The 12,805-nt window shown below is 42.0% G+C and overlaps 1 protein-coding gene across 2 annotated transcripts in view; it reads left to right on the forward strand.

The window, feature by feature from the left end:
- Positions 1-7,712, forward strand: part of CRIP1 (cysteine rich protein 1) — a 191,988-nt gene extending 184,276 nt beyond the window's left edge. For both annotated transcript variants that reach the window (XM_063133391.1, XM_063133382.1), the window contains exons 3-6: positions 3,633-3,727; positions 4,389-4,446; positions 7,265-7,312; positions 7,432-7,712. In XM_063133391.1, coding sequence (XP_062989461.1) covers positions 3,633-3,727; positions 4,389-4,446; positions 7,265-7,305 — 194 coding nt within the window. In that variant the 3' untranslated portion in view covers positions 7,306-7,312; positions 7,432-7,712. The remainder of the gene's footprint in view (positions 1-3,632; positions 3,728-4,388; positions 4,447-7,264; positions 7,313-7,431) is intronic.
- Positions 7,713-12,805: the final 5,093 nt, after the last annotated feature.

Here is a 12,805-nt window from a genome sequence, read left to right on the forward strand (position 1 = left end):
CCTGTCATGCATCTCAGAGTTGTTTCATTAGTTTCATTAGCAAATGTTTACTTGGATTGTCCAAACTGGACAATCTCAGAGGGAACCCGCAGTTTCCCCTGCCCACCCCTATAATTCTTTCACCTCTCTTTGTCATCCAGAATAATCTTCCTTATCACCTGCTGTCTGATTGCCCCGCACACTTGAAAACCTTCGGGATAGAGGCAGAAAGCTGGGGGCGATGGGGAGTGAGGGAACAACCTCGTGCCCTCCGGAAGCTGCTTTCCTAAAACAAACCCGTGGGATTGGAACTCTGCCACCCACTTTTGTGAGCGAGGTGGTTATTTCCTTGCCTGGGTTTTCTTCCAAGAATTGCAACTCTCAAGCGGTTTTGCATCAGGAGAAGTTGCTCCTAATTGGAGGTTGCTTCTAACTGATGTAGTCCAATACTGTTAGGGATGTTCAAGAAGTCCTTCCGGTGCAGATGAGCATTGGCCCAGTGCAGGCTCAGTGTGAGGAGGTAGGACTTTTTGGGGTGATGAGTGCTGAATTCCCTCCTTATTGTTTACTACAACTTTATTAGATTGTAAGCCTATGCGGCAGGGTCTTGCTATTTACTGTGTGGTCTGTGCAGCACCATGTACATCGATGGTGCTATATAAATAAATAAATAATAATAATAATAATAATCCACCAAATATGCATAGGGAGATGTACTGCTGGCAGCCTGATGGTCTGGTGCACTAATCTCCAGGTAGGGCTGGGGAAAACCCCTATCCCAGAGAGCTGCTGTCAGCAGCTTGATCACAAGGCAGCTTCTTCTGTTCCTAATTCTTCCACCATTTGGAAATCATTATCGTAGAGCTGACTTGGTTGGGAACAGTAATGTGGGCATTTGGATCAGGCAGCAAGGACTTTCAGAAGGTGGTATAGCAAATACTTCAGCAGCGCAGGAGGATACTTGTCAGATCTATAGAAACTGAAAGTTTGAAAAACATTTCAACAGTTGCTTCACCAGTTCTCCCCCCCACCTCAGTAGACCAATTCAGTTTTAGAACTTGCCACCTTTAAAAAAATACTCTTGATTTTGTGAAAATGATTGAAAGGACAATTTCAGCACTGCCCTTTTGAGATCATGCACACACAAAAATCAGTCATTGGCTGTAGTCTAGCTAGATACAATGCACTTGTTTGCTATCCAAGAGCAGAGCTCAAGCATGGGGGTGAGGAAATGTACATTTCGATGGGGTCTGTGGAGGGGGTGTAAATTGAGGCCAAATTGTAGGGAATGCTTGAGGAAGTTTGTGCAAAAATATATTTCCTTGTATTGCTATGTGGGATGTGTATATGTTAGAGCTATTCACTTTCTGAATTGTAAACTGCTGGCCCTGGCCCTGGCCCTGGCCCACCCCTAGAGGGGAAGTGAGAGAGAATGCTTGATCTTGTACAGGAAATCTTGGACCTTGTAATCTGAGAGAATGAGAGATCAAGTATAACTCAAAAAATTACAAGTCACAGAGTTCCTTCACTACTGCTGGCAACAGAAATACAGATTGGCAGTCAAAAATGTAAGGAGCTTGAACAAAGGATTTAAAAGAAGCTAAAACACACAATTAAATCCTCCAGTTTTCAAATAGACAAGGGTGTGGGTGAGACAAGTTTGTATGGGGCCCAGACAATTTGCTATTTTGGCCCAATCTGAGGATGACTGAAGTTCTAAGTCAGTATTTGTAATTCAGAACTCCTGCATGCATGTACAAATCTAACTAGATGATGTAACTAGGTGTGATTAAAGCCCCCTTATTCCCATGCTAGGATCTTGATCTGGATTGGGATGCCTTTGCTTACTGTAGTGTAAAATGTAGTGTGTGGTTTGGGTCTAGGATTGATTTTAGATAGGTTTCTCTGGTGCTCAGCCCTGGAGCCTTTCTTCAGTGCTTGGGCTTAGTCCTGAAGAGTTCTGAGCACATTTCCTTCACTCTTTGCTATATTTAGAAAATTCTTCCTCTTGTAAGTTTCTTTTTGCTCACAGTGGGGCCTGCTGAACAGGTTAATATGACTGCCCTTGGCATTGATATTCCCAGTTCGTGGGGAAATGACTAATGAAGTATTCTGCAGACAAGGCTGGCTTGATGCCACAGATTTAAGTTGGCTAATTTCCTCCATAGTCCTGCTGGTTTCAGCTTCTTCTTAGCTGCTCACTTAAGGTGTAAGGCAGGCAAATGCAACAGATGTACAGCAATGCAGCTCTTCTTGCAAAAAACATTGAACTGCTTGGTGCTGATATGATACTAATGAGAGACAGACCTTCTTAAGGAGGGAGCGTATTTGCATGCCCAGTTCCCAAAACCTATCCCACATCTGCAATAGAAAAGGAAGTTTCAGGCACAGGAAAAATTTATTGCGCACAGGCAAACAGTAGCTAGCCTAGGGCAAGCCTGTGATTGTGCTCTGTTTGCAGCAACTGGCTTTAGTCATCTTTATGTTTATTCCAAGCACAGTGAATATGTTAAAGGTGTTCCTGTGAAAGAAAAAATCTAATCCTTCTCCCTTGGTAAATATTTGTGAGCTGCAGCTGCTGAGAGAACCTCATCAAAACTACACTCTTAATACTCCCATTGAAGTCTTGTTTATGAGTGTAACTATGTCCAGGACAAGGTGGGAAAGAAGATGGATTGTACTGGTGGTGTTTCAAATTATAGCATTGTTTGCCTCTGCCTTAAGAATTGTCTAGCTGACTTCCAGACTCAGGTGTGTTCAAGCAACTCCATCCAGCCCCTCAAGAGGAAGTAAATTAGGTACTTGAATGAGCATGTCATAGCAAATTCCTAAATGCTTCTTGGGGCTTAGATACTAAATGAGCAAGGATAGACCAAAGGACATAGCTTAGTGGTGGGACATATATTTTGCATGCAGAAGGTTCCAGTATCCATCTCCAGATTTTCCAGTTAGCAAGCTGGGGAAAAAATAGCAATTTATTTGTTAGCAAGCCTAGGAAAGATGTCTGCCTCAGTTGCTGGGTAGCTGCTGTCAGTCAGAGTGGGGAACACTTTTCAGCCCAAGGGGTGCATTCCCATGTGGTAGACCTTCCAGGTGGGGTTAAATTGCAGAGGTTTGTGGCCCCTTGCAATGTGGTGGATGGGGCCACACAAACATATTAATTCTCATGCGCTCAACAAAACACATACATGGCCCTGCAGCAATTGGGCTTGGAAAAATCCTCCCATGCATCCCAATAGAAAACTTTTTTCAAGCCTAATTGCAGCCTGGGGGAAATTGGGTGTGTGTGTGTATCACATTGTAACCTGCCCTCCCTAGCTATGAGCCCCACTTTGCCCCCCCCCCCCCGTACAACAATTAGGCTTGAGAAAAAGCCTTCTGTTGGCTCCATTGAAAGGCTTTTTTTCAATCTTAATTGGTTTAGAGGGGTGTGGGTGTGGTGAGGAGGAAGATGGAACTGAGCTAGATGGGTCAGCTGAGTGTCTTAGTATAAGATATGTTCAAACAGGCCAATCACCAGCATAGAGACAGATGTCCATGGGAGGCTCCTATTTCCCTATTCAAGGCTTCCACAAGGACAGTGACAGGGAGCACTGGCAGGATGGGGTTTTGTGGTATATTATTATTTGAGATTTGTGTCCATGCCACCACAGCTGAAAAAGTTACCTCGCTGGGTAAAGACTGGCATCGGCCATGCTTGAAGTGTGAAAAATGCAACAAGACCCTGACTTCAGGTGGCCACGCAGAGGTAAGTTGAGTACTAGTGGTGGCTGCTTATTGTTCTTGGCACTGGCTGGAAGTTTGCACAGTCATCCTGAACACATCTGGATGCATTTTTCTGAGCAGATGCTTCTGAATGATTTGCTGCAAGCCCAAGTCTTTCTAATGTGGGTTGAGCAGTGAAAGCAGAATGATGATTTATACTTGCTTGTGACAGACAGTGTAGGCAGCCCATTAACCCCAGACATGGCACTGTCTGCTTGATTATGTGAACTGGGCTTTATTCAAGGATTTCTGGTCAATCATTTATTCCCAATGCTTACTTGTCATTAACCACATGCATCTTGTTGATGCGACATGCATCTTGTTGATGTAATTAATTATTTTTATTTATAAATGTTAGCTTTCCAAAGCATCTGCATCTTACCAATTTGTAGCTGTTCCCCCACCCCCATAGAGTAACTATTTCCTTGTGTGGAAATAGAAATCCTTTTCTGTTTAAAAGATCTGGAGAAGAGATGAACGCTACAGGGACAAAAGCCAGCCCTATTGCTCATAGTAGTTGGGCCCAGGTCTGTTTGCACTGCTGGACAGAGACCCTTTTAACCTTCATAAAGTATTGGTTATAATCCCAAGAGTAATGTTCTGTTGTTGGTATGTCCTCTGATATGTTTGTATTGTCTCTGCAGCATGATGGGAAGCCTTATTGCAACCACCCCTGCTACGCTGCATTGTTCGGACCCAAAGGTAGGATTCCATCAAGGAGGGAGGCTGATGCGGAGTATTGACTAATACTTGGTTCTCCTAGGATTTTAGCACTAAGAAGCATGACCACATGTATCAGTATTCCTAAGTGCAGCAGCCTCTCTGTTTACCCAAGATACTCCTAGGATGTCTTCACATATGAGGTGTTACTGTCTGCAGTGCAGTTCTAACCCCTGCAGTGACTAAAGTGAACATTGAGTTGAATAATGGGCCTCTGCTTTTTTTGTATTCTCTACACTAACAGCATTCACATTTGGCATATATAAAATGACAAAGACTCTGGTTCTTTTTAATGTCACATATGAATATTGCCTTAGAGTTTCTTGAACCAAGTCCCACCAAATAGCCTTGGCAAGATACCTGAAGCCACAATCCTATTGATTGAGCCCTTGCTTCTTGGAAGGTTCTATGCGCTGCCAGGCTGAAGCCGACAGAATGGAAGAAGCGGCAGAGGTGGTCTTCACTTGCCTGTCCTCCATTTTGGGGAATTTTTGCTAGATGGGCTTTTTTTTTACTTGCAGCTTCTTTTCTTTCTTTTTTTTATATGGTATGTAATAAATTCAATAAATTAATGGGGGGAAACTTCCCATGAGGAAGGTTAAACTGAGCAACAGTGAACCAGTCACCTTGTGAGCTTTATAACTGAGGAGAAATTTTTACCTGGGTTTCTCACATTCAAGTTCAATGCACAATGCTGGGTCTGTGTGATCTTAGACATGCTAATGTATGTTTTTCTTTCTTTAAATGGAATCACAGTTCATCCCGATTTAAATATATTTCATTAAAAATATCCTTTTCTATTTTGCCTTTCTAACAATGTTAACATTTTCTTTTGGTACACCAAAAAAAAAAAGAGAAGTTCTGTTCTGAAATTTTACGTGTTTTACAGATATGGTCCTTTTGTAAGTTATTGCCTTCATGCAATTGCTGCTTGTAAAGGCACAAAGGGCACAATCCTATGTATGTTTAGACAGTAGAAAGGGCCTACGTCTCCTGCATGCCCCAACCAGGCCTTTTTCCTGTCTATACATGGCTGCCTGGGGCATGCAGGGAGGCGTAGGTCCTGTCTTCCCAAAATTCCCATTGTAGCATTGCATTGCCAAGTTGCAAATAGTCACAGTGTTCTCAGGCTGTTCCCACTGTGATGGAAGACCTCTGTTTATATGTGATTCTTGTGCTATGAGACTAGTTTAAAAAAGCATGCTATCACATTCTACAGATAGCATGGTTCCCTTCTATTTGTGTCCCATCAGCATTTAACAGGAAATGTCGGAATCTTTAGGTTTTGCTCTACTGACCCCATTGCAGAAGAGAATGGCTTAAGACTGTCCCTACCCCTATCTGGGAAAACCCTTTTCTCTGTGTATATGGATGATACTACATAGGGAGGTGCTATCATTTTTTGATAGGATAACCTCCCTTGTGGACTCTGGGAATGCTGTGGATGTCATATATCTTGACTTCAGCAAAGCTTTTGACAAAGTACCACATGACATTCTGATTAACAAACTAGCTAAAAGTGGGCTAGATGGAACAACTATTAGGTGGATCCACAGTTGGCTACAGAATCGGACTCAAAGAGTACTTATCAATGGAACCTTCTCAAACTGGGGAGAGGCAACGAGTGGGGTGCCGCAGGGCTCAGTCCTGGGCCCAGTGCTCTTCAACATTTTTATTAATGATTTGGACGAGGAGGTGCAGGGAACGCTGATCAAATTTGCAGATGACACCAAATTGGGTGGGATAGCTAATACCCTGGAAGACAGAAACAAACTTCAAAGTGATCTTGATAGGCTGGAGTGCTGGGCTGAAAACAACAGAATGAAATTTAATAGGGATAAATGCCAAGTTCTACATTTAGGGAATAGAAACCAAATGCACAGTTACAAGATGGGGGACACTTGGCTCAGCAATACTACAAATGAGAAAGATCTTGGAATTGTTGTAGATCACAAGCTGAATATGAGCCAACAGTGCGATATGGCTGCAAGAAAGGCAAATGCTATTTTGGGCTGCATTAATAGAAGTATAGCTTCCAAATCACGTGAGGTACTGGTTCCTCTCTATTCAGCCCTGGTTAGGCCTCATCTAGAGTATTGCGTCCAGTTCTGGGCTCCACAATTCAAGAAGGACGCAGACAAGCTGGAGCGTGTTCAGAAGAGGGCAACGAGGATGATCAGAGGTCTAGAAACAAAGCCCTATGAAGAGAGACTGAAAGAACTGGGCATGTTTAGCCTGGAGAAGAGAAGATTGAGGGGAGACATGATAGCACTCTTCAAATACTTAAAAGGTTGTCACACAGAGGAGGGCCAGGATCTCTTCTCGATTCTCCCAGAGTGCAGGACACGGAATAACGGGCTCAAGTTAGAGGAAGCCAGATTCCGGCTGGACATCAGGAAAAACTTCCTGACTGTTAGAGCAGTGCGACAGTGGAATCAGCTACCTAGGGAGGTTGTGGGCTCTCCCACACTAGAGGCATTCAAGAGGCAGCTGGACAACCATCTGTCAGGGATGCTTTAGGGTGGATTCCTGCATTGAGCAGGGGGTTGGACTCGATGGCCTTGTAGGCCCCTTCCAACTCTGCTATTCTATGATTCTATGATTCTATGATCAGCAAATGGCCTTTGCTAGGACTCACCTTTTTTTCCTCAATATGCCTGAGAAAGCTGACAGGGCCCTAAGGCCCTTCAGTACCTAATCTTGGAGGGGCGGTGGTCTTTTTGTGATGTAGATAACAGACATATCTGGGGGCAGGGGGAGACAGTAGTATCTATTTTGCCTAACTTTGGTTTTTTCTCAGGGTTTGGCCGTGGAGGTGCTGAAAGCCACACATTCAAATGAAGCTCAGGTAATTGCCTCCAGTTTGAACCTCTGCTTGATAGATCCATTGATTATTCTTAGTAGGTTGTGAGGGAGCCTGGTGGCCCACATCTTTTTTTGCTTACAGTGTTCTGTTTTCCTCTTTAGGGCTCGAAGGATGGGACTTGCAGTGGATCCTGGCAGCTTCAAAAACAATATAGCCATAATGCATTTTCCCCCTTGTAGTGAGCTAGCATATTTTAAAGGCTTTCCAAAGAGATATAATTCTAAATGGCTGGGAGATTTCCTGTTCTGTATCAGTTGAAAAATATTATGTGCTAGCACTGGGAGCTTCCTGGAAACGAGCCCTAGCCAAAAATACCTAAGCCTGCTTTCAGACCCTATTTTCCATGAAGGTGATTCTGCCTTGAATAAATGCTTGAATTAAAGAGATTTGCTCAGTCTGTGTTTGGATGGGGAGATGAAATGAAGAATTGTTAGTGTTTGCTGAAGATGTTTGCTGTGTGCTCAGTATGGAAGTTTGAGGTTTGGATTGACATGAAGAACTAGGTTAACTTTTTGTAAACCGCTCAGAGAACTTTGGCTATGGGGCGGTATATAAATGTAAATAATAATAATAATAATAATAATAATAATAATAATAATAATAATGCTCAGCCCTAAAAAAATATTCTTGAAGTTCCACCTACATTTAAAATGGGTCTAAATGGGCATAACATTTTAATTTGAAAGCATGATAGATTTGTAATTGAAGTTTCAACTGTAGCTGATCTTGGTTGAGCCCATCTTTACAGTAAGAGTATAACGCTATAGCCAACAATGTGCTACATAAACTACTTAGAGGGTGACTCTAACTATTCTAGAACTATGTTTGTTTTAACGAACTAAAAACTTTCTAGGGAGATTAACTACATTTCTTCTGTCCTATTTTCTTCGCAGGGCCAAACTTTGAAGTTTTATGGGAAACACATACTTAGTATTACTTCCTTCAAGTTCACACTTGTGCTACAGGGATATGCTGTGAGCGAGTGAAGACGGGGGGATGTTTAGGAATGATGGGCGGCTCCATCCTGTCCAACCCAAGCGACAACCTAACCCTGGGACAGAGTACTTCCCAACTTGGCTCCAAGAACATCAGCAAGCTAGCCAAGTTCTAAGAGCAAAAGTACACATGATGTAGGAGATCCATGATGAGATTTCCTGATGTTTTAATTTTACTTAAAAGCAACCAGTTCTACAAAAAAAAGCTATATCCAAATCAGATGGGAGAAATGTTGAGGAAAGAATGTACCCCTTCCCCTAATTTAATTTTTAATTTTCTAATTAAATTGCCCCCTCAAGTTGCTGTTTGCCCCACTAGAGAAAAAGAACCAGGTGATTAATTTTATCTGCTATATGTCTAATAAAAATTTGGTAGTGTTTTAAGTCAGAAAAATAGTACGGGAGAAAAGACCCACCATTTCCTCCAATATCACTGCTCCCATCCAATTTGGAACTCCCTGTGGCTTCTTTTAAGAAAAGATTAAAACACTGGAAAACCTAGTCTTAAATCTTCTGCCTAGTTTGGCCTTAAGAAGAAAAAAGGACAGAAGCAAGGGAATTTCTTTACCTAGAAAGTTTTTATCCTGTTAAAACATTTGAGCTGCTTTCCACTCAGAAACTAAACACTCAGTATTACATGCAAGATTGAAATAGATTCATAAAACAGTTTAAAAACAGTGCACAAATATAGTAAAACAATCATGCAATAATTCAGCAGCGCCTCTCCTCCACACCACACGCCCATGCAAAATCAACTATTAGTATTTTGTTCTTTGTTTGAAGTAGTAATTTCAAACAAAGAACAAAATACATCATGAACTGCTGCTGAAAATGACAGAGGGGAAGGTATGAACCAGATCTTTCAAGGAAAAGGTGAGTGCCACAACAGAGATGCCCTTGCTCTGTGCCCTCTTAGATAGAAGAGGGCTCTGTGCCCTCTATGATGACACAGCAATAAATGAAGGAATAAGGAGCAAGACCTGGGTGAGTGTGACAAAACAATGCAAATAGGTACTAATTGAAGAATGCGTCCCTTAAATTTGCTCCAGAGGGTGCCCAGCCCTAATGTACAGACAGTGGGTTCAGACAACACGATAAACAATGGTGGTTTAAATAGTTGATGGTTGGTGATTTTAACCCACCATGGTTTATTGTGTTGTATGAAGGGAGTTTTTTAACCAACAGTTGGTTATTTGGCCAAAAATAACCAATGCTGTGCAGAGTTGGCTATTTGAACCATCACTGGTTACCATGTTGTGTGAAGGGCACCGTTAGTTATTTCCTTGGGCACTATTGGTTATTTCATCAGCCACAGAGTCACAAGGGAAGAGCAGTCAAAGTGGTGGCTGCCGCTCTAGTCCAGCTGGCAGAATAGATTTTTGGAAGCAAAGGCTGATGGGGTACTTAGTGGGAGGACTGAGGGGGGAGAGAATGCAGGGTATGAGTGAGTCAACTCAACGCTGATCCAAATCCACACCATGGATGATTATTATGTTGTGTGGGGAGTACCCCCTAGATAAACAACTGTTGAGTTGATTATTACCCCACCTTTGACTATCGTGTTGTATGAATGCAGCAATCTGTCTCCAAAACAGTTTGGATGAAATAAACTGCACCACCCAGACTCAACAGTGCTTACTTAAAGATAATTTAAAAGTTGGGGTTGTAATCTTCAATTGGTAGATAAATTAGTAATTGGTAAATTAATCAACTAAATATTTAGTTAATTAACTAATTTTTTTTGTTTTCATCATTTTTATTTTTCCAACATCTAGACAAACATCACACATAATACATACACAAACATAGCACACATATAGCAACTACAGTTACACTAAAATATTTAGGGATGAGGTTAGGATATATTTTTCTTTTTGCCCTCTTCATGCCAGAAATGCCCCTTAATTTCTTAATTACCCTCTACCTAATTTACATACATTAGATTCACAGAATTATGCTTCTTTTCTTTCCCCCTCTTAATCTAAAATCCACAAATACATCATTTTTCTCTGCCTCTTTCAAATATTCTATCAAAGGTTTCCATTACAACATAAACATAACTGTTGACCTTTCTTTCATTATCGCTGTAAGTTTTGCCATCTCTGCAAGTTCCATCTTCTTCAACATCCATTCCTCCATTGTTGGTATTGCTGGATCTTTCCAATTCTGTGTGAATAATAATCTTGCTGCCGGTCACCATATACAAAAACAGGGTTTCCCCCTTCTCTTTTGTTTGTTTGTCCATTAGTCCAAGTAAGAAAGCTTCAGGTTTCATTTCTATGGTTGTCTTTAATATTTTTTGAACTGAAGAGTGTATCTGAGTCCAAAAGCAGATTATTACAGTGGAAACCTATGCCTGTTTACTCAGAGGCAAGTTCCACTGTGTTCAGTAGGGTTTACTCCCTTGTAAGTGCGTTTAGGATTGGAGCCTCAGTCAACTAAGACTAAGCAGTCGACAGCCCTAGGAGAGATCTATCCACAAATTTTATATAGCATTGATAATTAAAAGGAAGGCTGAGGTCATCATGTTGGGTGAGGCCTGAATACTGTGAACATCTGCTTGCAGATGGAAATGGTAAATTCTTGACAGAAAATTCAAACTCCTGTCACAGCAAGCTGTTCCTAGCCAAAGAACTTGATACATGAACATGAATAGGAAATTCTTGATTTATTGTTATTTCAGAGGTTTTGTGAAAATTCTGGTTGCTATAAACATTTAGTCATCAAAACCAAAACATTTAGTCATCAAAGCCAAAAACAATCTGTTACACTGGGTGTGGGCAGAAACGGAAAGATGAGTGGAAAGAATCAAACAGGAAGTTGGCAACCTTTGCAACTGACACATAGACGAAGAAAAACGAGACCAAGAAATGAAATAGGGACACAGACACCCACCCCCGATCCGCTTCTCTTGCAGATTCGCAACTTCCGGATCGGATCTGCTCCAATCTGCCTACGGTACGCTCCGCTTCGCTGCAAAGCTCCGGATCCAGATCAGAGCTCTGCTTTTCCCCCCATAGGTTTGCATTGAAATCCAAAAAAGCCTACAACTATTTTTCTGTTAACGTTAGAAACCTCAAACTTGGCACCATGATAGCTTATCCATGTATACACATGCACGCCAAGCCTCAAGCAAATCCAAGCATCCCCTGATTTTCGGGGAATTTTTGAATATCGGACACCCCATTTTCAGACATGGGACTTACTCCGAGATTTTGACAGATAAAAACTTGGAAGCAGGCACCCTCACAGATGCCATCTAGATCCACATTCATGGCAAGTTTCAAGCAAATCCCATCATCCCCTGATTTTTGGCGGGGCTTTAACCTCTAAAGCATCACCCCTAACCCCAATTCACACCCCTTTTGATATCTCCATCAATTTTCACGTTAGAAATGTCAAATTAGGCACCATGACACCTGATGCATGTATACACATGCATGCCAAGCCTCAAGCAAATCCAAGCCTCCCCTGATTTTGGGGGGACTTTTGAAAATCATTCACCCCATTTTCAGACATGGGATTTTCTCCGACATTTTGACAGATAAAAAACTTTGAAGCAGGCACCCTCACAGATGCCATCTAGATCCACATTCATGGCAAGTTCAAGCAAATCCCATCATCCCCTGATTTTTGGCGGGGCTTTAACCTTTTAACTCACCCCAAATCAAGTCCCATGCTAGAACTACGTCAATTTTCACGTTAGAAATGTCAAATTAGGCACCATGACACCTGATGCATGCATACAGAAACTTCAACTGGTGCAAAACAGGGCAGCACGCTTACTAACAGGGACTGGCTGACGAGACCACATTACGCCAGTCCTTTTCCGGCTTCATTGGCTGCCAGTCCAGGTCTGGGCCCGATTCAAAGTGCTGGTATTAACATTTAAAGCCCTAAACGGCTTGGGGCCAGGTTATCTGAAGGAATGACTCCTCCCATATGTACCTGCCCGGACCCTAAGGTCATCCTCAGGGGTCCTTCTCTGTGAGCCCCTGCCAAAGGAGGTGAGGCAGGTGGCTACCAGGAGGACGGCCTTCTCTGCTGTGGCACCCCGGCTGTGGAATGAGCTCCCTAAGGAGGTTCGCTTGGCACCCACATTATTATGCTTTTAGATGCCAGGTGAAGACCTTTTTATTCTCCCAACATTTTAACAATCTATAAATTTTAAATAACATGGTTTTAAATTTGTAATTTTGCATTGCTGCTGTTTTTATCTGGTTGAGCTTTTATATTGTATTTTATATTATGGTTTTATACTGTTGTTTTATACTTTGAATGTTTTTAATTTTTGTGAACCACCCAGAGAGCTCCGGCTATTGGGCAGTATAGAAATGTAATAAATAAATAAATAAATAATGCCAAGCCTCAAGCAAATCCAAGCCTTCCCTGATTTTTGGGGAATTTTTGAAAATCGGGCACCCCAGTATCTCAGGGATTTAAAGCTGCAGACAGCTCAATGGGGCCATTTCAAAGGAAA

Source organism: Elgaria multicarinata, chromosome 1, assembly GCF_023053635.1.
Source record: "Elgaria multicarinata webbii isolate HBS135686 ecotype San Diego chromosome 1, rElgMul1.1.pri, whole genome shotgun sequence".
Taxonomy (NCBI): Eukaryota; Metazoa; Chordata; class Lepidosauria; order Squamata; family Anguidae; genus Elgaria; species Elgaria multicarinata.